This window comes from Dipodomys merriami, unplaced genomic scaffold, assembly GCF_024711535.1.
Source record: "Dipodomys merriami isolate MVZ:Mamm:240054 unplaced genomic scaffold, mDipMer1.0.p SCAF_37, whole genome shotgun sequence".
Classification (NCBI taxonomy): Eukaryota; Metazoa; Chordata; class Mammalia; order Rodentia; family Heteromyidae; genus Dipodomys; species Dipodomys merriami.
In genome coordinates, this window is record NW_027205270.1 from 13,081,413 (window position 1) to 13,108,286 (window position 26,874).

Genomic DNA, 26,874 nt, shown 5'->3' on the forward strand with positions numbered 1-26,874 from the left:
TGCATCTCTTCAGGGACAAGATTATCTCTGATTGGACACCACTAGCCTCAAAGAGTGCCTGGCATATGGAACGCTCCCCAAATTCTTATGTGTGTGCACTGTGTGGGCCCCACTGTAGAATGGGGTACAGAGGAGTCAGTGGTAATGGATGCTGTGCGTAGATCCTAAGAGCCATGGGTGGGTGGGGGGCTCTGGAGCGTTGGTTGTTGGTAGGAGCATTTTAGCTATTTGGCTGAAGAGTGCATCCTAGGACCCTCATGTCTATTGCTTAGCACTGGCCAGCTAGATTTTGAAGAGTTACTTCCATGTTGTAACATCTCACTCCATTCAAGTGTGCAGTGGCTCTCTAGCTTTTCGTTCATGCAGTACATGCTACCATGGTGTGCCATGGCTGAGAAATTAGAAGCTTTGAGCTGGGCATTGGTGGCTGATGCCTGTTGTCCTAGCTACTCAGAATGCTGAGATCTGAGGATTGAGGTTCAAAATGAGCCCAGGTAGGAAAGTCTATGAGATTCTTATCTCCAATTAATTACCACAAAGCCAGCAGTGGAACTTTGACTCAAGTGGTAGAGTGCTAGCCTTGAGCAAGGTATCCTTGAGTTAAGGACTAGTGCCCAGGCCCAGAGTTAAAGCCATAATACTGGTGCATCTGTGTACACACACACACACACACACACACACACACACACACACACACACACACACACACACACACACACACACACACACACACACACGTCTTTCCCTGCAGAATGGGAATGTAGATAGATTCCTGAGTATGAGTGGATGACTTGAGATGTGGGTGCAAGCAGCAGGTTGTCCAATCAGGTGGAGGGCCCAGATATGCCTTAGGCCATCTCCATGACCCCTGCCCAACCTAGGTGGGTGTGGGGCACGTACTCAGCACAGAGGTGATGGGCATTCCCTGTTGATGCCTCCTTCTTGCCTTCCCCAGGTGCCATGCTACTCATATGGGCAGAAGCTGTCCAAACTGGCCATCCTGCGGATTGCCTGTAACTACATCCTATCTCTGGCACGACTGGCTGACCTCGACTACAGTGCTGACCACAGCAACCTCAGCTTCTCGGAGTGTGTGCAGCGCTGCACCCGTACCCTGCAGGCTGAGGGACGTGCCAAGAAACGCAAGGTAGGTACCAGTACTGAGGCAGCAGTCTCCAGGGAAGACAGGGGAGACAGCCTGTCCGGAAGCACCCCACATGTGCCCAAGACTCCTGAAGTGCCAGAGATAGCCTCTTAGAATAATCTTGGGGTCACCTCCGTTTCACAGGACTCCATGCATCCCAGTGATCACGGTGATACCCATTGTCTCTGGTAATAGCACTTCTGGTGACCTTGCACATTCATCCAAGGCTGCTGAGTGTGAATTTGTGCTTCACTGAAATGAGGAAAGTTTATCCCAAGCCCTTGCTGGCCTTATGTGCTCTGGTATTGGGACATGATTGGTCAGAGCAGGTGACCACCTTGTAGAAGCCTTCTGCAGGTTTTGGGAATGTGACCTGGCCTGTATCTGAGGGTGTATATTACAATAAATGATATTCAGTTATTTATTCTAGCGAGATTTATTGAGCAAACTGGACAGGGGGATAATGAGGGCGTATATCTTGTCGTGGTCCCCCTGCAGCTAACAGGATGGTTAGAAGGTTCCTTTTGCAAATAGATAAGTGGAAGGTGCTATGGCTTGTTCTCAAATTAGGGGAAGACCAGATCCCATAGGATAATTAGGAGGCCACTAGGCAGACAAAACAGAAAAGCTTCAGAGGCAGAGGGGAAGACCTATACAAAGTTGTATTGGGAAATCTGTGCAGGGAGAAAGGGGTGAGGCACATCCACAGTTTTCCAGATGGCCGTTGCTTTGAACATTTCCAGTCAGGGGTCAGTGCTGAGCAAAGATTATTGTAGTTGTCTGGATCTCTGTTCCCATGTCACTGGAGGGAGAAAAGCAGTAGAACCTAGACTATATCTGTGAGGAGATGCCCAGGGGCTCTGTGAACAGGAGGGCATCCAGATAGTGGGGTGGCTCTGGCATCATGTAGTCTTTTGGCCATCTCCTTCCTTCCTGGCTTGCCCCTGCCCCCAGGCCCCTCTCAGCCAGGGCCCTCTGTGGATTCCCCAGGTTTTCCCAGAGGCTTCTAGGCCCCCAGCCTCAAGGGTTTCTGTGGACTTCCTGGCTCCTCCTCACCACTAGCCTGTTGCATTTCTGGGAGTGATTTAACATGGACCAATTAGGAGAAATCCTCATCAAGTGGGTAAGAGAGGAAGCGCCACTGGCTGCTTTGGGGCCCCTGCTTTCCTCTTAAGAGTGACATGGGTAAATGAAGGCGTGATTGATGGCTCCATGCCGGGCTCTGTGACAAAGGAGGTTTGTAAACTCTCAGTGAACTCCCCTGGCATTCAGCATCCTACTCCCCTGGAGGTGGTGCGGATGGCAGCATGGGCAGGCGCAGTGTTCTCCAGCCTGACCCCTCGCCCTGCCTTTCCCCTCCTCCCACCCTGCCCCTCCTTTTCACCCCCGAAAGGCAGCACTGTCTTCTGCTGTTCCCTTGATTGGAGTAGACAGTGTCCTGGGCTAGGAGGAGGTAGGCCTGAGAGGACAGGGAAGATGAGCAGGGTAAAGCTGCCAAGTAAAGCTGAAGTTTTGCCTTCCCCCCCAAATTACCTCAAATCTAAGCAACCTTAGGGACAGATGGGAGACTAAGATTGTGATTAAAATTAGCAAACACCTCTGGGTTTGAGTCCTGAATGTCACCTACTGGATTAATCCATTTCCTAATGTCCAGTGATTCCATCCTGATTGGTAAAGAGACATGGCAGGAACAAGTCCTCATGAGACGTGGGACACACATATCACAGGAAGGGAGCTGCTTCCTACTGCTGTTCTGCACTCAAAATCATGAGTCCCTCGTTTCTATCCTGAATATAAAGCTCACCCTGCAGGGTCTACTTAACTGAGGAAGCTGCCTTGGAGTGGGGTGTTGGGAGTCTAGGTGGAAGTTCAAGGGGGAAATGTGTCTCTTTTCCCTTTCATCCTCTCTCTTCCTCCCCTTCCTTCACCTCTCTACCTAACCAGGCCTGAATTAGGGCCAGGGGCCAGACCAGGCCCTAGGTCTTTCCGATGTGCTTCCCTCAGCCTTCCAGTTGTAGGAAGTAAGGGCCATTTGTTTTTGCTATAATGAATTTCATAATGACCTTCAGAGTGACACATTTTCTCTGAAATCTCCAGAGACCTCTGCTGACCTGATTCTCCCCTTGGGGACCTGTCTTTGTAATTCAGTCCTTCTCAGCCTCCACACCATTTCAGGAGTTTCAGCTGGATAATCAAGATTTGATCCTTTGGCCTTCCAAACTTTGGACCATTGGTTTCAGATTTCTTTTCATCACAGGATCCTGGTGTCCTTTGGAGCCCTTGGGTTTCCTGACATTCTTTTTTATTCCTGAGGACCCCTCCCCCACAAAAATCTGGGTACCTTAGCTTTTAGTTTCTGATAATCATCCTCTATTCCATTGAATGTCTGGCCCTCACTCCCTTCTTCCCTTTCACCCTCGGTTGGGCCGTGTGGCACCATAGTGAAGCCCAGTAGGGACGGTTAGAGTCTCTGGGTGGACTTTTTGCTATGGGTGATGTCTTGATTGGCCCTTGAGGCTGGGGTGGGAAGGGGGCTGGAGTCCCAAGAAAGATGTTCATAACTATGCGCCTGGGCACTGTCCCTCAGCTCTTCAGCTCAAGGCTAGCGCTGTATCACAGAGCCACTTCTGGCTTTTTCTGCTTACGTGGTGCTGAGGAATCAAACCCAGGGCCTCATGCATGCAAGGCAAACGCTCTACCACTGAGCTACCTTCCCAGCCTCTGTTCATAACTTATAGTGGGGGGAGGGGACTGCCCTTCCCTTTTTGACTGGGGGGCTTCTGATGACCTGAGCAGGGAGCACATCTTTAAATGTGTCCTGGCACAGGAACAGCAGCCTTCTTTGATTCTTCTGTAGCCTCTTAGCCTGGGCCTCCAAGGCCACACTTTTGTCTACTAAAATTCTGTTTAAGAAGCCAGTATTTGTTGACTTCTCTGGTCAGGACTGTGAAGGTGTAGCAGTGGGCCACTCTGGTTTTGTATTGACGGGAAGAGGTGATTGAAGTCCGACTCTGACTGTAGGACTCAGCCTTGCCATAGCCACAGGCTGTGGCTCAGGCAAGGTCTAGAGAAGGCCTGGAAGCTTATGGCAGCTGCGGGGCCCCAGAATCCTCACCTCCACTTTCTTACCAGATGTCCACCCCTTACATGACCACTACATGAGTCTCCAAACAAGAGATGGGGAGGGGTATGCCTTAACGCTCTCCTCAGCATCTCCACCTCTCTCCAGCCCTGTGACAGCTGACAAGCACCCTCTTCATGCAAGGCCTGGTGTAAGTAGTATAAGTCCAAAGTAGTTCACTGAATAGACCCTGCCACTCAGTGACAACTGAATACCCACACAAGGAGGAAAAGGCCTTGCTTTTCTCACAAGCCCTCACCATTAGGTACCCTTAGGAATTCATGGATTTGTGGGGGCCTAGCAGGGCAGGAGGGCTGGACTGATTATCTAGAACCTTGCTCTGGGGCATGAGGAGGTAGGAGAGGTGACACTTAGAACCTTCCATCCAGAGGTCTGCTCCACCCTTTCTGTTTCTGGAGTAGCACAGAGTCTCTATGTCATTACCCTGAGCTTGCTGTTGGCAGCACTTTTGGGAAGAGCCTAGGACAGGGTGCTTGGGTTCCACTGGAGGTCTGAGTCACATTTTGAATCAAGGAGTTTCTCTGTGGGACTTTCCACTTGATTTTAGGTCACTGTCCTCCTAGAAGCTTAGAGTTGTTTTTGTTGTTGTTGTTTCCTGTTCTTCCCTAGCAAACAAGCTGACCACCTCAGGCCTGCTCACTCCCCAAACCCTTTCTACCTAGACTGAGCCCTTGTGGTGTTGGTAGGCCTTCCACAGGTCTGCTGGGGTTACCAAGATCCTGAGGTGAATGGCAGGCAGTAGCTTCACTATTACACTCTGTCTTAGTCTATTTGGTATTTTTGCTTCACTAAACATCACGGCTGGGTAATTTATAAAGAGCAGAAGTTTATTTAGCTTGTGGTTCTGGGTTGGGAAGTCCCAAGAGTGCACCACTGGTGTCTGATGAGTGCCTTTTTGCTACTTCAAGGCCTAGTGGAAGGGTGTCACACAGCCTGGCTAAAAGCGTTAGACAGGGTCTCTCTACGTGTTACAAAGCTACTGCTGAGGACCCCACCCTGAGGACCTCATCTCACCCTGTTTATCTCCCGAAGGCTTCATCTCCAAATCCATTTACCTATAACTTTGGAGAATACATTTCCAACATATACACTGGAATCACATTCAAACCACAGCTCCCTCCTGACAGCTCAGCTGCATTTTGACTGGGGGTCAAGGCCTCATGTTGAAAGCATAACTCTGAGGATAGGAGGCTGGAACAGAGGTTAGGCAGCTGGGTCTGTGGGCAGACGTCTGCTCCTGCCTCTTTGCTGGTCCTGGCAACATGACTGTGCCATCAGTCATGTTCTCTCATTCCGGAATTGCTCCGGAGAAGCTGAGTGATCCTTTTTCAGGAAAGCCTATGAGATGTTGCGCCCAGGATCACCTGCAATCGCTGGCCGATCCCTGGAGCTCCCCTGTACCTCTGGGCTGTGCTAAGAACGGGACTGACAATGAACTCCCTGACTTTCCCAGACACATTGCCTGCTCATCTCAGCCCCATCTGTGACCAGTGAGTTCCCCCTTTCTGGGCTTTAGAAAGCCAGGATACTGATGCTGTTCAGATAGTTCATTGTCAGAGGCCACCCAGCAAAGAAACAGGGCAAGAGGCAAGAAGGTTCTGAAGAAAGCAGTCTGGACTCTATTGCAGCCAGAGATAAAGCAGTTAAGCACCTGGCCCTGGGCCACATTTCAGTAGCTCCTGTTTTTAAAGCAGCAACTCCTGGAAGCTTCTGAAGAGAGGAAGGGTGGGGGGAGGTGCAGGACTATTCTTCCACATCTGGGTAAAGGGGGTCTTGCGAGACCTGGGAAATAGGAGACAACCAATAGTCTACAATCTAGGTCCCCCTCCCTTTTTATAGTGACTTGAAGCCATTGAGTAGCAGCAGCAGCAGCTACTACTAAAACTGATGGGTGATACCAGTGCTTTAAAGACACAAGTCCTTGTCCTCCAGTGTGTTGCAGGCCATGGGGTGAGGTAGGGGAACAGAATGAATAGAAACCTACTGAAGTAAGTATAAAAGGGTGCTATATGGCTAGATAGTGTTAGCCAGGGTTTCTCTGCCTCTTACAAAGCTACTGCTGCCAGCTTGAGGCCCCACCAGCCTATACCCAAGGCCTCTGGTACCTTGCTGAAAGTCTTGAACAAGATTCTGTATCAGAAAGGGTTGGCATTTTCTTTGAGGGTCACAAAGTCAATGGCATCAAATAAACAGGATTTTGTGATGGGGGAAGTAAAGGTATGCCCACACTTAGGCCTCCTAGAGCCTGGCATGGCATTGGACAGGTACCGCTCAGTAAGCTCAGTATCTTTCCTCTGTTCTCTGCTGCTCTCTGGGGCAGAGTAGGGGGTAGGATTAAGGGAGGTTCGTGGTGATAACAGATTGAAGGTGGCAAGACCCCCCTCTTTGGAAGACCCCTCTTTGGTGAGACCCTTCTTTGGGTATAAGCTACTCTGCTCATCCATGCAGCAGCCAGACTGAGGTAGCACTCTGGTCTTGGATGGTGGAGGGTTGGTGAAAAAGGAGGGTGTCTGAGGGGCCCCTGGACCAGCCCTGGGAACAGCAGCCCAGTTGATGATTGTCCCTCAGGCCCACGTGTGTAGTCTAGGGTCCTGAGAGCTCTGCTCTGGCTGGATGCAGCCTTCCCCTGCCCTCTCCCTGCTTTGTCCCTCAACTGTCCACCAAAGGTACTACCCTGGCCTTGTCCCCAGCTGTCTGTCATATCTGTAGTCACCCTCATTGGGCATCTTAAGGTTGATTCCCAAGACCCTTGGAGTAGACTGCACCAGGCTACCATCTTGCTACATCCCCATCCCTGCTTTTCTCCCTTACTGCCTGGTTCACGAGTTACTTTCCTGCTGCCTACCACAGATATTTCACACGGATTTGAAACCACTGCCTTAATACCAAGGATACCCAGAGCCTTGATCCTATGCCGGGCCTGTCACGTGTTTATCACCTCTATGGTTCACCTCATTTATACTTCCCCAGCTGTCCTGGGTGGGGACTAGTGTTGTCCCATTGCACGGATAAAGAAACCAAAACTGAGAGGCTGAGGTCTCCTGTCAGTAAGAGAGGTGTGTCCAGATCCTGCCACGATGCTGCCTGCCTCCCACATGGAAGTGGGGCGGGTGGGAGGTGGTGTTCATTTCCAAATCCTCTGGGCCAAGTTATTGAGTTAAATACCATTTGCTCTCAAAGCCCTCCTTGCGTCTATGCTGGGCGAAAAACAAGGGGGGTGGGTGGGAAACCACCATCAAATTCCCCTCCAGTCATAAAAATGGATGCAATTTATTTTTTCTGGCATTCCAATTACATAGACGTTTGTCGCCAGCTGTTTGTTCTAAGGCAGAGTGCTCTCTCAGCTGCCGTTTCTCCTCTCACACTTGACACCGTTAGGCCACAAGTCTGGCAGGACCATGGCTGGCGGGGTCATTAGCTGGGGAGCCTCCCAAGCAAGCCTGCCCTCTGATGTTCTCTGGGTGGCCTGAGGTAGGGTTGCCTCATGCTGGGTCTTTCTTAAGCATCTCTGAGTCAGGATTCCTCTCTGGAAGGCTCACTGGCTAGGGAAGGGTGTATGTGTAGTGTTGGGATTCACTTCACAGAGATCTATGGTTTTTTTCACTTCTTGTGAGCGCTGTCATTTAAGAGGCTTGAAAACCTAGCAGGGAGATCCTCTGCAAAACTGTGAAGTAGCCAGGATGTAGAACTTTGGAGTCAGAGACCTGGGATTGAATCGTGGCACTGGTACATCTCCCTGTGGGAACCTGGCCATGTGACAGAACCTCTCTGATCTCTAGTTTTCTCTTTTGTAAAATGAGAGCACAGGTACCTTTCTTGCCACCTTGCTGAAAGGCTCGAACAAGATTCTGTATTAGAAAGGGTTGGCATTTTCTGTGAGGGTCAGAAAGTCAATGACACAAATTTATAGCAATCAAGTCACAACTTCATAAGGACAGGTTCCTGGTGGGGTGTCAGATGAGGACCAAAAGTTCTGAGTAGGGGATTCTTTTATCTTGAGCCCTTCAACCCAAACCCTTGATCATGTACCCTTAAAGTAGGGGCTAGCAATCTGTGAATCAAGATGCCCTGGATTATTTTTTCTTCTTCTTCTTCCTCCTCCTCCTCCTCCTCCTCCTCCTCCTCCTCCTCCTCCTCCTCCTCCTCCTCCTCCTCCTCCTCCTCCTTCTCCTTCTCCTTTTCCTCCTCCTCTTCCTCCTTCTCTTCCTCCTTCTCCTTTTTGTGAAGCTGGGGATTGAACTCAGGGCTTCACACTTGCTAGTCAGGCACTCTACCACTTGAGCTATACTGCCTTCAAATCCAGGATTTCAAAGGACATGGATTCAAACCAAGAAACTCTCATAACATTTGGTATATGAAAATGCTAATAAACAGATTGCCACCAACAGCTACTCGGCCAGATGGTGTGGCCCACAGTGTGCCTCTTACCCATGTTGCTTCTACTTATTACATTTGGCCAATCACCAGTCAGGAGTGCTTTACCTACTGCACAGAAGGGAAACTGAGCCAGGTACTGGTGGCTCATACCTGTAATCCTAGCTATTTAGGAGGCTGAGATTTGAGGATTGAAGTTTGAAGCCAGCTTGGGAAGAAAAGTCCATGAGACTCTTATCTTCAGTTAACCAGCAAAAAGCCAGACGCAGAGCTGTGGCTCAAGTGGTGGAGCACCAGCCAAGTGAATACTTGAGGCCCTGGGTTCAAGCCTCAGTACTGTCACATACCCAGAAAAAGGGAAACTGAGGCCAGGGTTCTCTGTTTAGTGAGTGGCAGAACTCAGTTTTAAACCCGTTTTCCATGTTTGGTTTCAAATTCCAAGCTTCTCAACTCCCACGTCCTGCCCTCCCAAGTCCCTCTGGAGCTTGTCTGAGGTCCAGCATGGTGGCCCATGTTCTTGAGATTCCCCTCCTCCCTGCGTCCCCCCCCCCCCCCCATGCCTAGAGCAACAGCCTGGAGCAACAGCTCTTATGTAAGCAGCCAGCTATACAGCACGTGGAGGCTCCATTTAGCCGCAGGGAGCCACCAGCCCGCTGGTGGTGGCGCTGGTGGTGGTGAGGAGTAGGGTGGGCCGGGGGTGGGGGGTGTCATCAGCTCTGAGCACCCCCCAGGGCTGTGCCGCCAGTGGGGCCTGACACCGGGTTAAGTCGCCTGGCGGCCCCTGGGCTACAGCTGAGATCGCGCCGCCTGGTTCCCATTCGGTGCTGTGGTTTTGATTAGCTGCTCTGCACGGCGGGCCTGCCGGCGGAGTCCATGGGAGCTCTGCTGGAACAGCGGGTCCCCCCCACCCCCCTGCTGCCCGCCCCCCCTCCCTCCTGGCAGCCCCAGACTCCAGATGTTCCGAGCGCTCGCTGGGAAGGCCTGCTGGCGCCACGGAGGGCAGAGGGCAGGGAAAGCACGCGAGCTGGAAGCCCAAGCACTCAGTCACCGCAGGCCTTGGCAGCCCGCCCGGCCCTCTGCTGGCACATTCCCCAGCTCTCCCCTGGCCATCTGTTCCCCAAAAGCCCTTTCAGAGCCTCATCATCACTCAGGATACAACAGCGCGAGCAGCTGGTTTGGAGGCAGCTGGGAAAACCGTGCAAAAGGTTCTTTGTGAGAGGAAACTCGCTTATGAATAACAGGGCTGGTTGCTGTAAAAGTTGGCGGCTGGAATTCTTGTTTCTCAGGCGCCGCTGTTTGCTCTTGATTTTTTTTTTAATCTGTTTTTTTATTCTCCCCCCCCCCCCTTTTCCCCCTCGTTGTTTGCTTTTAAAGTTGTTTCTTCCTCTTCTGACACCAGGTGTAACTTTGTCTTCCTCAAGGGTACCTGAAGGCCACCTACTTAGTTCTGTGGATACAGGTGAACTTACTTTCTTTCTTTCTTTCTTTCTTTCTTTCTTTCTTTCTTTCTTTCTTTCTTTCTTTCTTTCCTTCCTTCCTTCCTTCCTTCCTTCCTTCCCTTCCTCTTCTTTTCCTTGCCTTCATTCCAAAGTTATGCATGCTGGGGATGGTTAAAAGTGACCATTTTCCTTAGACCTGGACTGGAGGGGACAGGCAAGCAAGAAGGTGGCTAGGGACGTCCCTGTGTCTAGGTCCTGACCCATCAGTACTAACCAAGTATCACTAGTATGGAACGTTGTCCCACCCATTACCCCAGGGGAGCCCAGATTGCAAGTTTGAACATTATGCATGCATAGGGTGGTAGGGGAGCTGATAGGATGAGAGACCCCTATCAGCTCATCAGAAGGTAACTCTGAGGGGGGGCTTTGCTCTTCCAAAGTCACAACCATAAACACTCCAGTGCCTGGGCCCACAGCTGATTGCAGCATGACATGTAGTCTTTTTAAAGAACGGGCTGCTGCCACTGCCACCAAAGGCTTCTGGGACATGTCTGCCTGGAATCTGGGCACCTCCTGGGATCAGTCACCAAGTGGCCTCTCCCAGGCTGTGGGGTTCTGGAGCCCTGGAATGAAAGGAGAGAAGGGCAGGCTTTGCTGACTTCCTCACACCTCTTTGGGTCCAGGAGGAGCCCGGGCTGGGCTGCCCTTCTCCAGTCTCTTTGTCCATCTGCCTGGCTCAGTTCTGCCCATTCTGGAAACCCTCCCTGAACCTTACCCCAGCTGTAGCAGAACCACCACGTGTTCTCAGCACAGGGGTGTTTGTGGTCCAGGGCAGTAGTTTATAGTATGCTATGATGCCACCGGGATGCCCTGTTGTACAATCTGTGGGAGTTCACGTCTCCCATGACAGTGAGGATTTCAGATGACCTGTTGTATGGCACAGCATATCCCATTACACCATGCTGTACGCTTTTGCATGGTGTCAGCCTCTCTATGGAGACGCTGGGTCCCACTCAGCGAGGGATGACTTTCTGTCCTGAGGTTCATCAAGAGCTTCAGGACACAGCTACACAAAAGGTCCCGGGCTTTCCTGGCTTGTACTCTTGTTGCCCTGATTTAGAAAGGAAAGCTTTACATTTCAAATATTCTTGAGAAGCAGCTGAAATGAATAGGGCCCCATATTGCTCCTAGTTGAGAAGTTTGGCTCATGCCTGTAATCCTAACTCCTGGGAGGCAGAGATCGGAAGGATTGAAGTCCTTAAAAAAAAGTTCATGAGACTCTTATGTCAACCAATAAAATCTGGATGGGATGGTGTATACCTGTCATTCTCACTACGGGGGAAATGCAAATAGGAATATCTCAATCTAGGTTGGACCATGGAAAAAGTGAGACTCTACTTGAAAAAGAAGACAAATGGAAAAGGCTGAAGGCATGGTTCAGTAGTTCAAGTGGTAGAGTGCCTGCCTACCAATTATAAGAACCAAGTTCAAACCCCAGTACTACCAAGAAAGGAATTATGAAGGGAAGTAGCTGTTTCAAGTCTCCAGACCTCTTTTCCTCTCTGCCTCATGACTGTATAGTGGCTGCTATAGCACCAACCACTTCATCCCCAAGCTGTACCTATTCAGGGTAGGGGCCACTCTAGGAAATGAATTTCTTCTCTCCAAGAAAGTCAGACCTCCCCAGATAGCTCCTACCCTCCCTAAAGGAGGGATATTCTCCTTGAACCTGAAAAAGAATGTCAGGGTCTGTCAGCTTTCCAGAAGGGCTGCTAAGTAACAGCCACATAGCTCACCCTGGAGGCTTCCTCCCTGGGGAGCCAACCAGTGTCATGTGTTCATGTAACTCTTGCCACAGTCTGCACAGCCAGTGCCACTAGCCTTGTTTCAGCCGGTGGCCTTGGGATTCCATAGAACCAAGGCAACTAGGCTGCATCCCTGCATACAGCACCTTACAGTTACAGAGCCTGTGATGCCTGTTATTCTCTTCAATCCTACAGAAACCTCCTGGATTCTCCTTTTTTTTTTTTTTTTTTTTGCCAGTCATGGGGCCAGAACTCTGGGCCTGGGCACTGTCCCTCAGCTCTTCAGCTCAAGGCTAGTGCTCTACCACTTGAGCCACAGCGCCACTTCCAGCTTTTTCTGCTTATGTGGTGCTGAGGAATCGAACCCAGGGCCTCATGCTTGCAAGGCAAGCACTCTACCACTGAGCCACCTTCCCAGCACCATGGATTCTCCATTTTTACCATGCATGTGAAATGAAGTCATCTAAAGCTGGACGGAGCTGGGTGGGGCCTGGGTAAGCTCCACCTCCAGGCTGCCGCTGTCCTCTGTCCCCTCTTTGTCAAAGCTGAGACTGTGAGCTGAGGGGCTACCTGGTAGCATGAGGTCAGGGAACAGGACTCTGAATCTCAGCCCAGACAGGCATGTGCCTTTCTCCTAAGATGCAGACACACTGCCTGGGATGGAGAGGCTCAACGACATGGCTATAAAGAGTTTTGTCGACTGGAAGCTCTATATGGTAAGAGGATTTCCCAGAGGTCATATTAGTCCATCAGGAAGGTGGACAGAAGGACCCAAGAGTCCCCTCCTCACATTGTGGCCAAGAAAATGGATATAAGGCTAGGCTGCCCACCAGGGGCTTGATTCTGTGGCCAGACACAGCATCAGGGTCTCTCTCTGCTGCCTGTGTTTGCACTGTATGTGTGTGTGTGTGTGTGTGTGTGTGTGTGTGTGTGTGTGTGTGTGTGTGTGTGTGTTGTGTGCGCGTGAGCGCGAACACATACACGTGCACATGTGCGTATGCACACACACATGCATACCATGCATAGGTATGCTGGGTGTCATAGGCACCATCTGTCAGGATCTGAAAGGCTTTTGATATAGCAGGCATTTTCTAGTGCACACGGGAAGGAGGTCATACCAGAAGGCAGTAGGTGGTATTCAAGACTTTCTAATTTTGCTCCCCCAGGTCTCAAGGGCCTTTAGAATGGTCTGTGAGTGTGACAGGGCAGGGCTAGGCAGTGAGGTATATGGGGAGCAGCTCTAGGGAGGAAGCTACTTGGAACCTTCCAGAAGCAGTGGCCTGGCATTGCTGCAAGTCACCCTCCCTCCACAACAGCAGCACTTTCCACCTTGTTCTGCTGCTACTTGTCCTCTTCACCGGGGACAAGCATAAGTGGACAGACAGCCAGTGCGGTGATTCACGAAGTGTGACCTGCTTTTTCTCCCTCCCTGTCCACAGTGATTGCTCTCTTGTATAATCTTATTATGTCCATGAGTAGGAAAAGACCCAAAGGACTCTGCACCTTTATATGAGACTCAATCCCTGGGTGCCAGTGGCTTACATCTGTAATCCTGGCTACTCAGGAGGCTGAGATATCTTAGGAGTGTGAGGTTACAAACCAGCCTGGGTAGGAAAGTCTGTGAGACTCTTAACTCCAGCTAACCACAAAAAAAAAAAAAAAAAAAAAAAAAAAAGCACTGCTCTAGGTGCAGGGTCACTTTGGAAAACAAAGCAGAACAAACGTTCCACTGTAGTCTTTGGGTCTCAGAGCTAAGTGACAAACACAGTGAACAGAAAATCCAGACTAGAGGAGCTGACCCCATCAATGTACATGCAGGTGTCTGGCATTGGAGCAGACTCGCTCTCCTCCAGTTGTCTGCAACCTGTCCACATGAGGCAAGCCCAGACAGCAGGTCAGAGCATAGTCAGTAGCCTTATTCCAGGTAAGGATGCAGAAATACAATAAAGAGCTAAGAAACACAAGCCCTGAAGCCTCAAGGACCTTGGAGCCCCATGAAAACTGTGATAGTCACAGCTTGACCTTGAGTAGCCAAGAGGAATCTGAAGTTCAACCAGCCATGTGTGTGGCTGAGAACTACTGGGAAAGGCCCATCTGAGCTGCATCAGCATAGAACACATGGGGCTGCCTTTCCCTAGAAAAGGTTGTTTCTGTGAAGGGGCTCGTCCAGGGATGTCAGAACTGGAAGAAGCAACCTTCATGTCTGTTGGGGGATCCCAGATCTAACCACAGAGTAAACATTTGCCCAAGGACTGAAAGAATAGAAGCATGAGGAAGTGAGGGTTTTCACATATCAAGTGGACAGTTCAAGGGTGAACAAATGCAGCAGTGGTACTCAGTGGACACTATGTTGAAAATGAACTGTACAACTTGTGAGTGGGGATGGGAGGGAAAAACTGGGAGAGAGTGATACTGTCCAGAAAGAAATGTATTCTTTACCTGACTTATGACAGTAACCCTTCTGTATATCACCTTTTTAATAACAATAAAAATACTTAATAAAATAGATAGCTCTTCTGTCCCCTACTGAGGACAGCCACGGTGATCTGGAGATACAGTTCCTATCAAGTTGCTGATGAGAAAATAAAGAGGCAGGACACACACACACACACACACACACACACACACACACACACACACACACACACACACACACACACACACACACACACACACACACACACACACACACACACACACACACACACACACACACACACACTGACATATAGCTTCCAAACAGGTCCAAACAACTTCTTGCTGTAGATACTGTTATTACCATTTAATAGATAAAGAAACAGAGTCACAGAGATGTTAAATAACTTGTTCAATGTCACATAGCCAGTAGAATGGGGAGGTCAGAATTTACATGGACTCAGTCTGATGCTGTGACTGGTGCATTTTTAACCACTGAGCTCTATTGCACAGAGGTGCACCTGTGTGTGGGTGGGCATGGATTGTGTCGGGGGTAAAAAAAAATCATTTCTCCTATCTCAGCCTTGACAATGCGCTAGTGTGCTGGCAGCTGCTTTTGTGGTGTCACTGATAGATAAGGTGACAGTGAGCCCTGGTGAGAGATGTCCCCAGCCCACCGGGATCCCACAATTGACTTTAGATCTAGCTAGTGGCGGGGCCTAAGGATAAAGGGAGTGAGTACTGGAGGTGTTTTCTTATCTGAAAACTGCATTTGCAAACTGGATGGGATAGCACACGCCTGAAATCCCAGCACTCAGGAAGCTAAACAAAATAGGACACTATATATGTAAGTTTTCATACTCTGTTTTTGTTTTTTGTTTTGTTTTTAAGAATTGGTAGAACGCAAATTGATCAATATGTAACATTTGTTTCAAAGTGACTCTTTCCAGTAACGTTTTGAGGTATTTTCAGCCTGTGAGGCCACTTGAGGTTTTCAAACACCAGTTAGTCAGCCAGGTACCTAGTACTCTAGCTACTCAAGAGGCTGATATCTGAGGATCACGGTTCAAAGCCAGCCAGGGAAAGAAAGTCTGTGAGACTCTTATCTACATTTAACCAGCAAAAAGCCAGAAGTAGAGGTGTGGCCCAAGTGGTAGAACAACTAGACTTGAGCCAAAAAGCTCCAGAACAGTGCCCAGACAGTGCCCCAGGATTGGCAAAACAACAACCAAACCAGTTAGCAAAACCAGTTAGTTAAATTGAGGGCCTGACGTGACTATGGGGACACACACCAGAAGGTTTCTACTATGTATCAGACCTTGTCTGAGGGGTGGCTTGACTAACTCACTGGGTTTTTGCAACTGACCTAGAACATAGGTACTATTGTTGGCCCATTGTAAAGATGAGGAAACAAAGGTTTGGTTGAGGAAGGAAGCAGCATTCAGAGCCAACACAACGTGCCATTCTAGCACAGATTTGGTATAGAAGGAAAAATAACCCTTAATAGCATGGTTCTTAGTTGGGTGCCAGTGGTTCATGCTTGTAATCCTAGCTACTCAGGAAGCTGAGATCTGAGGATTGCCATTCAAAGCCACCCAGGGCAGAAAAGTCCCTGTGAGACTCTTATCTCCAATTGACCACTCAAAAACCAGAAATGGTCCTGTGGCTCAAAGTGGTAGAGGGCTAGCCTTGAGCAAAAAGAGCTCAGGCCCTGAGTTCAAGCCCCACAACCAACCCCCGACCCCCCCCTTCCCCCAAAATAGTGTTGCTCTTGTATGGTACCTCTCACATTCTTTCTACTATAATATCTTATTTTATACTATAATATCATATTTTAGTTTTGTTTGTTTTGCCAGTCACAGGGCTTAAACTCTGGGCTTGGGCGCTGTCCCTCAGCTCTTCAGCTCAAGGCGAGTATTCTACCACTTGAGCCACAGTGCCACTTCCATTTTTCTAGTAGTTTATTGGAGATAAGAGTCTCATGGACTTTCCTGCCCAGGCTGGCTTTGAACCATGATCCTCAGGTCTCAGCCTCCTCAATAGCTAGGATTACTGGAGTGAGCCACCGGCGCCTGGCAGTTTTTGTTTTTGCCTTTTTTTTTTTTTTTAATTGTTGTTGTTGATTATGAGGCCTGAACTCTGGGTCTGGGCGCTGTCCCTCAGCTCTTCAGCTCAAGGCTAGTGCTCTACCACTTGAGTCACAGTGCACTTGCAGCTTTTTCTGCTGATGTGGTGCTGAGGAATTGAACCCAGGGCTTCATGTATGCAAGGCCTGAGCCACCTTCCCAGCCCCCATATTTTAGTTTTAAAACAGCTTTGGAAATCTGACTGCTCTTTTTAGGATAGACCAATTAAATAAGTCTGTCAGGATCTGAAACTTGTTATTTTTTTCCCCTTCACATAGAAAGCTGTATAAAATTACTTAAATATAGAAAAAGGTATAACTTGGCAATAGTGAAAAGTGATTAAGTGGAAATTATAGACCAACAGTTAATTTAAAAGGCAACATGACACAGATTAAAATTGTTTTTTAAGTGCTCCCAAGGTGGTAAAATTACCTCACAAGACCCAGCACAATCAAGGAAGAGTTCATCAGAAATAAGCTGGAAGGGAACAAAAGCAAAACAATGGAGTTTGTTCTAGAGTTCACTCCCATCGGCAGGAATTCCCAGAAAGTCCAGACATGTTTACAAAAGTGCTCAGTGTTCCATTGGAAACGGGAAGCGTTGGCCATGATAGGTGTAAGCCATAGTCAATTAGATGTCTGCTACTGCAAAGCTCAACAAGTATTTATTGAGATGCTGCTGTGAGCCAGGCACTCTGCTAGAGTGCAGAGGCTGTAATAGTGAACAGAGCAGGCCTAACCTCAGGACTGGTATTCTGTTGTCGTCATTGTTGTTGTTGTTATCTTTAAACAGTTACACAGGAGAGTTCAACTTTTGTGAGTACGATGCATGTGAATCTACAGGGAAGTGGTGCTGTGGACAGAGGCATGTGTGGCTGTCACACGGGGAGTGCTTACTCACCCTATATTTGCAATTATGCAAATAAGAGGCCATGGCATTGGTTTGTTTCCTAACCCTTAGCCACAGCAGATTGGTCTAAAGGAAGGAATTGGCCATGGTTGGACTAATCAGCTTCCTCTCCTGGGCCTTGGAGTTTGGATGCTCATAGCTGTCCATGGCTCCTCAGTGGAAAAGCAGCAACCATGTGCAAGCAGCCAGTAAGGCTGTGGTGCCTTCGGAAAGTTCTTCTTGAGTGTCACAGCTTTATCTGTCTTGAAACCTTCCTCCGAGCTCTTGGTAATAATGCCTTTTTACAGCATTATCAGAGGTCAAGAGTGTTTCTACTCATGAAACTGTCAAAACAATATGGTCAAATCTGCTGTGAGAAGACTGGGTAAACAAAGTCACGTGAATTTTTTTTTTTTACTGTAGGACCTGTGTGTGTGTGTGTGTGTGTGTGTGTGTGTGTGTGTGTGTGTGTGTGTGTGTTGAGACTTGAACTCAAGTCTCGAGTGCTGTCTCTTAGCTTGTTTTGCTCAAAGCTAGCGCCTAACCACTTGAACCATACATATCTATCTCTACTTCTGGCTTTTTGATGGGTAATTGGAAATACCCAGCCTGCCTGGGCTGGCTTCAAACCATGACCCTCAGATCTTACTCTCCTGTGTAGATAGGATTATAGGCATTTGTCACCAGTACTTGGCTACTGCAGAACTTTTTGGAGCCTTTATTTGTTAATATACATTCCAAAACAATCTATGGTGTTGCCCAAACTCCTGCTATACTCTAACTGGTTAGTCCTGCAGAATGCTTTGGGGAATGCAAATCCATTTATACTATAAGTGAGAAGGAATTAATGCACAGAGAGGGAGAGGATTACCCAAAGCCACATAGCCATGTAACTGTAGAAAATGTCCTGCTGGCCGAGGCCTTCCCGTGTTTTTCTCATTGAGCCTTCCTGGACATGAGCTTCCCTGGCTGGACGTGCATGTGCTGGAATTCCTGGGAGGAGGTGGGTGATGGGCACGCAAGTGGAATGTAGACCCAGGAGAAAAGGTGGGATCAAGAATTGAAGCCCAGTCTCCTGACGAGTGGGTGGCAGCTGTGGCTGAGCAGGGTCTGAGATCTAACAGGCCTTGCTGCTGGCCTAGGCTGCCCCAGCCACCTTCACAGTGTGGCCAGGAGGATGGCTCCGGCCTTCCACAAGTTCCCCAAACCACAGGCAGGCTGGAGAAGAAAAAAGCTCAAGGCCCGGTCCATGGCAGGGCCCGCCCAGGCGGCCAGCGCCGGGATGACGGGGGTCTGTAAATCACCCTGTGAACCACAGACCCAGTGCCATCCCCACGGGTTTCCTTTCCGCTTCTTAATCCTCCTCTGCAGACTCAGTAACAAAAAGCAGATTCCTGCTGGGGCCAGCCAAGCACAGTGGACTGGGAGAATGTGAGCCGAGGATTTACCACATCAAGACCCTGCCCGCCTCTCACTTTTCCTTTTCTCCCCACTAAGCCACCATTAGCTGGACAGCTTTCCTACCCCTGGCCCTGAGCCTTCATCGGGCTTGGACCCTGCTTCCAGCCTGGCCCAGCCTATTGGATCTTGGACCACATCTTGGCTGAGCTTCTACTGGCGCCTTTGGCCTCTAAGACACACCAAGGCCTGTGGTTAGCAGCCCTCTAGCCTCATGGTTTGGCTGCTTCCTGTTCCCCAAGCCTCACTTCACCCGGGCAGCCACTGTGTGGTAGAAGAAACACTGCCGTTCTGGATTCAAATCCTGCTGCCTCCAGCTTTTAGCACCTAACTCTCTGTGCTCACAACCGATTACCTTGAGATGGGATGTGAGGAAGCACTCTGGCATGTCTGATCTTCCTGACAGATGTTTTGCTTTAACAAGAAGTACTAAGCTATGTTCAGGGTTGTTGCAGGACGGAGAGAAGGATGTGCAGTCGCTTTATTTGGGAGTGTGTTGGTCCAAGGGAGGGAGCCTGTGTATTCTTGTCCACGTTCCAGGTGGACTTGGACACCACCACCCCCTCCTACTAGCTTTGACCTTCCCCAGAGGGTCATTGCCCATGAACTTTCTTCCCTTCCTCCTGCCCATTCTTGGAAGCAAGGTACATCCTCTGATCAGTTTTCTCCAGATGAGCATCAGGTTCAACTGCCAATACAGATGCAGCAGGTCAGGGTTTCTACAGACTTTAAGGTGGTCTTATCCAGCAATTTCCAAACTGTTCCCTTAACTCTCGGGTTCTCAGGATGTCTCCATGTCACCAGTGGAGAAAGCACAATAGAACTCAGTCCTTCTCTGTCCCTGTCCCCCTTACCCTCTGATCACCCAAAAGGACAGGTCACACTTGATTTCTACTGCTTAGAAGGAAGTTTGGAAATGACTGATCTGCTTAGGCAGATGGGGAAACTGAGGCTCAGAGAAGTTAAGTGACTTGTATCAGGTCACCTTGCTGGCAGCTGAGGGGCTGCATATAGAGTGCACCTTGGGCCTCCTGGTATAATGTTCCTTTCCAAACTGTGTGGGGGAAGAGGTACCATGGACAGCCACTCCAGTGGGGGCCAACTAGCCTGAAGAGGAGTCCCCCCCTCCCCAGATGAGCCTGACTGGGATCCCTGTGGATCATGGTGTCAGTACCCTGGGTCCCTCCTCACAAGCCAACCAGACATCAGGGGCTCTAAGTCCAGAGTTGTGGAGGAAAGGGACAGTGTGGGCTTTGGGGGGTAACCAGTCCTGGATTCAAATCTGGCTCTATTTGTTAACTGTGCCCCACAAGGTACACTCTCCTGCCCCAGGTCCACAAGTGTGATGGTCTTTCTGGGGCAGGAGCCGTGGGGATCATGTGAGAGGACATTCTGGGGGTGCCCACTTGGCGTCAGGATGATTAGAGGGCGCTTCTTTCTGATGGTTGCTCATTTCTTTCAGGAATGACACGTGATGGACAAGACCAAGGACACTGCTGTGGGTCACTTCCTAGCCAGGCTTGAGGAGACGGGGAGCCTGCCAAACCAGCCTGGCTTGTTGTCTTCTCCAAGATGCTGCCAGATGCTCAGTCCACCTACTGCCTCTCAGGGTCTTCAAGGACAGCAGCAGCCTGCCTCCCTCTCCCCTTCTGCCCTTACCCAGTCACTCTGTGGTTATTTTGTACTTCGGGCTCTGCCTGGTGGGGAGGCAGTGCTCAGCTGCAGAAGTTTATTGCCAAAGATTCTACAGAGACACTAAACAAAAGGGGGGGGGGGATAAAACCCAACAGTGAAAAGCCACGTCATTGCTCCATGAATTCTTTTTCTCCTGTTGTCCACGTCCCATCTCAAGCCAAAGATGAGCCAGTACCTTCACCCGGAACTCATACAAGGAATGGACATTTGGTGCCATCAGAAGCACTTGGTGCTCTAATCCAGCGTTGTGTCCACGACTGGACCCCGAGCTGTATGGATACATGACAAGCCTTCTTGGGACCATGAGAAGGAGGTTGGGTGGAGGGTACCTGGCTGCCTAAGTGTCTAACTCTGATTCTTTATGTTCCTGGGGCTCAGGCTCTCTCTTGGGCCTTGAGTATCAGAGAAGGGAGTAAGAGGGGAAAGAAGCAATATTCCCCCCACACCTCACTGAGGGACTTGCCCCAAGGCAACCTACCCAAAGACCTTTGCTCCAGAGCTCAGCCCCTATCAGCTGCCTCTCCCCAGTGTTCCCCCTCAGCTGTTGGAACTGGGCAGACAAGATGGCACCCTGCTGGAGGCCAGTGGTCTATGGCTGGATGGGTAGAAGGGCAGAGGGAGGAAGGGACCAGGGAAATGGGCCAGTATGTGGGGGAGGGGCATGTTCAAAACCAAGGCCTGCTCCTCCCTTGTACTCCAGAGGCCAAAGCTGTTCACATCTGTGCTCAACCATCTGCTTCAAATTGAAGTAAAAGTCCCAACATGTAAAGAAAATGCTTGTGTTGAATAGACTTGATGTGTGACCAGGACTTCGACTGATCATTGGCTGGGGAGTTTTAAAGAAGGAGGCTGGTGTTTATCTAGAGGTTGAGGGTCCTATTATTGTTAATCCTGCCATCCAGACAATGAGGCCCCGAAGAGACAAGGCTGGAGAGTGACAGAGCCAGGTTTTGTTTTTGTTTTTGTTTTTTTTTGGGCAGGGAGGAGGTGGGTGGGGGGTAGGAGGAAGCAATAATGGGCCTTACACTTGCTAGGGAAGTTCTCTACCCACTTGAGCCCTGCCTCCAGCCTTTTTTGGTTTAGTTTTGCAAATAGGATCTTGCTTTTTGCCTGAGACCAGCCCAGATTTTGGTCCTATTGATGCTTCTTACACAGCTGGATGACATGTGTATACCACATAGCCAGCTTTTCATTGTTTTAAGGTGGGAGTTTTCTCCCACCTTACATGACTAGCCTCAAACTCCAATCTTCCTGATGTCAGCTTCCCCTCCAGCTCAGATTACATGTATGAACTCCTGAGCTGGCCAGTTCTTGAAACAGGATGGCCTCACTCCATGTCCTGAGCAATCAAACCCTTTCTAGGTCTGTTTGCATTTCCAACCAAAATCCTTGTGTGGACTTATCACACCTTTACCTCAGAGGGCCTGTCTAGAATAGGGACAGTAAAAGCCCACAGGGATGTGGGCAGCGACTGTAATAAGAAATAGGAAAGGTGAAGTGGAGGCATGACTCAAGTGGTAGAGCTTCAGCTGTGGGCAAAAAAATCAGTGAAGACCTTGAGGTCTTGAGTTCCAGCCCTAGTACTGGCACAAAAACAGCACAGAGAGAGAGAGGGATGGAACGGGGGAGGGAGGAGTGTTGGGGCTTTAGGGACAGGCTGCCCAAGGAAGGCAGTGGTCAGTGATAGAGACCAGAAGCTACAACTATACCAGAAACACAGATTGCCCTTTGGTCTTGCCCCCGGATGCCTGTGTTGTCTGGACTTGGGGTTTCTGTTAAGTGGAGCCAGCTTCAGGGGGACGCCTGCTGTTCACTGGTCGTTCTCAGCTGTGGCTCTCCATCAATGACCAAGGGCCTGGCCCTGGATCCCTGGGTAAGCACAGAAGCAGGGGGATGGGGGGAGACTGCTCTGGGTACTCCTCAGAGCAGAGGTGTCCTGGAAGCAGGTCAGACAGGGCTTGCGATGGGAAAGGTCAGCCACCCTGGGACTCAGGCACAGGTCATGCGGCCATTCAGCAGTCTCTCTGAGCCTGAGACCCTGGTGGCACTTCGAGAGGAGCAAGAGATAGAGACCAACCAGGGCCACATTGTAGATGTAAGAGGAACCTCTCCATAAAGGGTGAAGGCATCTTCATCATACTGCCTCAACACCCAGAAACTTACATAGCCTCCACCTCCCACCCCTCTGCTATCATAACCTCCATCATCTTTGTCCCTTTCCTTCTGAAGCATCTGTGGATGCTCTGCGAAGGAAACAGATAGAGCCCGTGTAGAGACTGTCTTCTCTGAGCTCATGCTTCTATTTAGACAACAAGCCAGTAATTATGCTACCATTAGATGGCTCAGGTGTGGTTGCAAGCCTCAGGCAAGAAAGAACTAAACTCTCCGTGGGGATGCTAGGAAGGAAGAGCTTTGCTGGCAAGAGCCAATATGAGGGCAAGAGGAGTAGCAGAAGGGTCTTCAATGTAACAAGTAAGTACCTGGCCCTCACTGGCTGTTGGAACCACCTAAGGAGGTTATAATGGATGAATACCAGAGCCCCATCTCCAGAATTTCTAGTATATTTGTCTGGTGTGTGGCTTGGACATTGGCATTTTCAAAAGCTACCCAAATAGGCTGGAGGCATGGTTCAAGTGGTAGAGTACCTGCCTAGCAAACATAACACCCTGAGTTCAAATCCTAGTACCCACCCTCACAAAAAAACTACCAACTAAGTAACCAAGCAAAGCTCCCCCACAGGATTTTATGAGAGCCACTAGTCAAAGTGGGTTGGAGAATCTGACAAAATAGTGATTTAGAACCATGTATAGAAACATAGGCTGTGTCAAAATATGTGTGTGTGTGTGTGTGTGTGTGTGTGTGTGTGTGTGTGTGTGTGTGTGTGTGTGTGTGTGTTGGTTCACATCTGTAATCTTAGCTACTCAGAAGGTTGAGATCTGAGGATCATGTTTTGAAGCCAGCCTAGACAGACAAATCCAAGAAACTTATCTCCAATTAATCACCCAAAAGCTGGAAGTGAAGTGAGTTGTGGCTCAGTCTTGAGTTAAAAAAAAAAAAAAAAGCTAAGCAAGAGTGCAAGGCCCAGAGTTCAAGCCCTAGTACTGGCATCAAAACAAAACAAAGTGCATGAGTGTGTGTCTGTGTGGGCAGTGATGTGCACACATCTGGAGGGATGTGCGTGAAAATCTGTGCTTGTCTTTCCTTTCCAGCTTCCTCTCCAGTATAGCAATGTGTGTTCCTATGTACACACAGGTCCACACATTACACACTGCCTCACATGCACACTTGCACTCAGATGTACACTTGTGTCTGTTTTCACTAAAGGGCATCCCTCTCAGTTCCAAACCTGATGGACTATCCTCTAAACAGTTCTGTGCAAGAAGACTTCTTACAATAGACATTATGAAGAGCCACCCCCATGTGGCCTTGTGAAGGCATTTTTCAGTCCAGTGAGGGTTGAGGTGACAGAGCCACCTGCAGGCATGTTTGTGGCATGCTCATGTTTGCTCTGGATTGTCAGAAGGCTGAAGAGGGACAAGACACCTGTGTACCACAGGCCTATGTGTGCATGCCAGCTTCCTGCTCTCCATCACAGCCACAAAGAATGACTCCAGAGTCACAAAATCCTCAGGTCTCAGGCCACACTTTTCAAGATCCTCCCAAACTCTATGCACAGGCTACAGGCTGCTCCTCTTCAGGTGGTCCCAGAAGAGAAGGTGAAGCCATATATAAGAAACCCACATTTTAGACTACGGGAAGGAGAAATGGTGGTCATGCTTTTCATTATTTTCATCTTGATGGTGGTGAACAGACCTTGGTTTGCAGGTGATGTGTGGGGAAGATTTGGCTTACCTGGAGGGATTTTGGTATTTTAGTACTTGGATTCTCCAAATTTTCTGATGTCCCTTACTGCCATAAGAGTCAGCCAGTGTGACATTGATAGATTCTTTGATGCTACCATTCATTTGATACATGAAGAGAGGGTTTTCAAATGCTATCAAAAAATCAAAATGGGATAATGAAGGGTGATATATTCAGATAAAAATTTGATAAAACTTAAATTGAAGTAAATGGGGGGAAAGAGCAGGGTACCAGTGGATTATGCCTGCAATCCTAGCTACTTAGGAGCAATCTGAGGATCACAGTTTGAAGCCAGCAAAGACAGAAAAGTTCATGAGACTCTTATGACCAGTTAACCAGCAAAAACTGGGAAATATAGGTGTGGTTCAAGTGGTAGAGTACCAGTTTGAGCAGAAAAAACAAAAACAACAAGCAAGAGTACAAGACCTTGAGTTTCCCAACTGGATGTCTTATTTCCACATACCCTTCATCCCTATACTCCATCTTGTCCTTGGGCCCGGCCCTCTGTTCTGGCACTTCTGCTCTTTGCAACATCCTTTAAAACCTTGTGCTGGCAGGGTGCCGGTGGCTCACGCCTGTAATCCTAGCTACTCAGGAGACTGAGATCTGAGGATCGGGGTTCAAAGCCAGCCCAGGCAGGAAAGTCTGTGAGCCTCTTTTTTTTTTTTTTTTTGGTCGGTTGTGGGGCTTGAACTCTGGGCCTGGGCGCTGTCCCTCAGCTCTTCAGCTCAAGGCGAGTGCTCTACCACTTGAGCTACAGCGCACTTCCGGTTTTCTGGTGGTTTATTGGAGATAGGAGTCTCACGGTCTCTCCTGCCTGGGCTGGCTTTGAACCGCGATCCTCAGATCTCAGCCTCCTGAGTAGCTAGGATTACAGGCGTGAGCCACCAGCACCCGGCTTCTGTGAGACTCTTATCTCCAATTAACCACCAGAAAACTGGAAGTGGCTCTGTGACTCAAGTGGTGAAGCACTAGCCTTGCGCTGAAGAGTGCAGGGACAGTGCCTAGGCCCAGAGTTCAAGACCCACACAAAACAAACAAAAAAACCAGAGTTCAAGCCCCACGACTAACACCACCACCACCAACAGCAACAAATCCTTGTGCTGTTCAGTTTCTCCCCCTTACTCTGCTTTTCCTGGTCTCCCCTTTCTCCCAAGCTCATGGGAGCATGAGTGGGAAGATCCCAAGGATTGGATCCTGGGCAGTAAAACTGTGGCAGAGGCTGTGCTGGGAACTTCAGGTGCAAGAAAATCTCTTTTCACCCAATGGATTACCTGTGATCCTAGGCAGGGACATCTATTTAGGAGCACCTGTTGATCAAGCTCTAGTAATCCTGCCACAGCTATAGTGGGGATTCTATTTAACTCTGTCCTAGATGTTTCCTGCCTGCAGAGTGGTCACTGGTAGCAGCGAGGTGACAAACAGCATGGTTATTTTCAAAGCCATTCTCAGTGGGTTTGTACTGTCCCCTTGCTTTGCTCTATAGCTGCTGTCCACCTGCACAACTACTTTCTGCTTCCAGTCCCAGGAGAAAGGTAAGACACTGAAGGGGCACAGCCTTGTAGGAAGGGATTGCCATTACCATTTTCCCAATTGCAAAGACCCTCCCAAGGGTCTAGGTCTACCTCCTTGAAACCACGTACCTACATTGACAAGTATCTCTTGTGATACAGAGCAGTGGGCACAAATATCATGTCCAAATGGCACTGTGAACTCCAAGGGGGCAAAGGGATTGTGTCTAATTCATCTCCAAATCCTCAAACGGGCCTTGCACCATGTGAATGACTCTTTGTTGAATGAAGAATGGAAATATTGTTGTTGTTATTTCCTTCCTTTCACAAATAACTAGCAAGCATCTAATTTGTTCAAGACTTTGAGAGAATGGGATCCAGGTCAGATGGCCGTTCACAAACAAGATCAAAGGAGAAAAGGCCCCAGCTGTAGGGCTTTTTGCTCTGTCTGTATTCAGGCCTTGGAGAACTGAGAACAACATCACAGCACCTGTGGGTGCTGTGAGTAAACACTGGTTGTGTGAGGATGAATAGATTCCCCTGGCCACACCTTCTGCAGCTGGTTACATCAGTAACCAGTGGTGACTTTCTCTCCAAGGGTCCTGATCAGTCTGAACGCACATGACAAAGCTCCAGGCAGCTATGATACAGCATCTGTTGAACTATCTTTGCCATCCTGGTCCCATGGCCTCCCCAGAGCCAGCCAGCCTCCTCAGGGCACTTGCAGGATGATTTGGCTGAGGATACGTGGGGAGCTGGACTTTGTTATCACTTGTGGGGGCCACGTGGCTGCGTTCTGACTCAACTCCATCTCCCGTCTTCTAATCTTCTGTTTGCATGGCTGACACAGGATTATTTCCAAACTCCCTCCCTGTGCCCATCGCCTCCAGGCTGAAGTCCAGACTTCTCACCTGCCTGTCATTAGTGGTCCATGCACTCCTCCAGGGCCTCCGAGGTCTCCCAGTGTCCACCACACCTGATCGTGCCCCAGCTTGGCCTTTTCTGGCTCCAGCTGA

At 49.3% G+C, this 26,874-nt stretch overlaps 1 protein-coding gene across 1 annotated transcript in view; it reads left to right on the plus strand.

Moving 5' to 3' along the window:
- LOC138804703 (transcription factor ATOH8) overlaps positions 1 to 21,295 on the plus strand; it is a 29,871-nt gene extending 8,576 nt beyond the window's left edge. Inside the window, exons 2-3 of the mRNA XM_069989147.1 lie at positions 956 to 1,147; positions 20,254 to 21,295. Of these exons, the coding sequence (XP_069845248.1) occupies positions 956 to 1,147; positions 20,254 to 20,259 (198 nt within the window). The 3' untranslated portion in view covers positions 20,260 to 21,295. The remainder of the gene's footprint in view (positions 1 to 955; positions 1,148 to 20,253) is intronic.
- Positions 21,296 to 26,874: the final 5,579 nt, after the last annotated feature.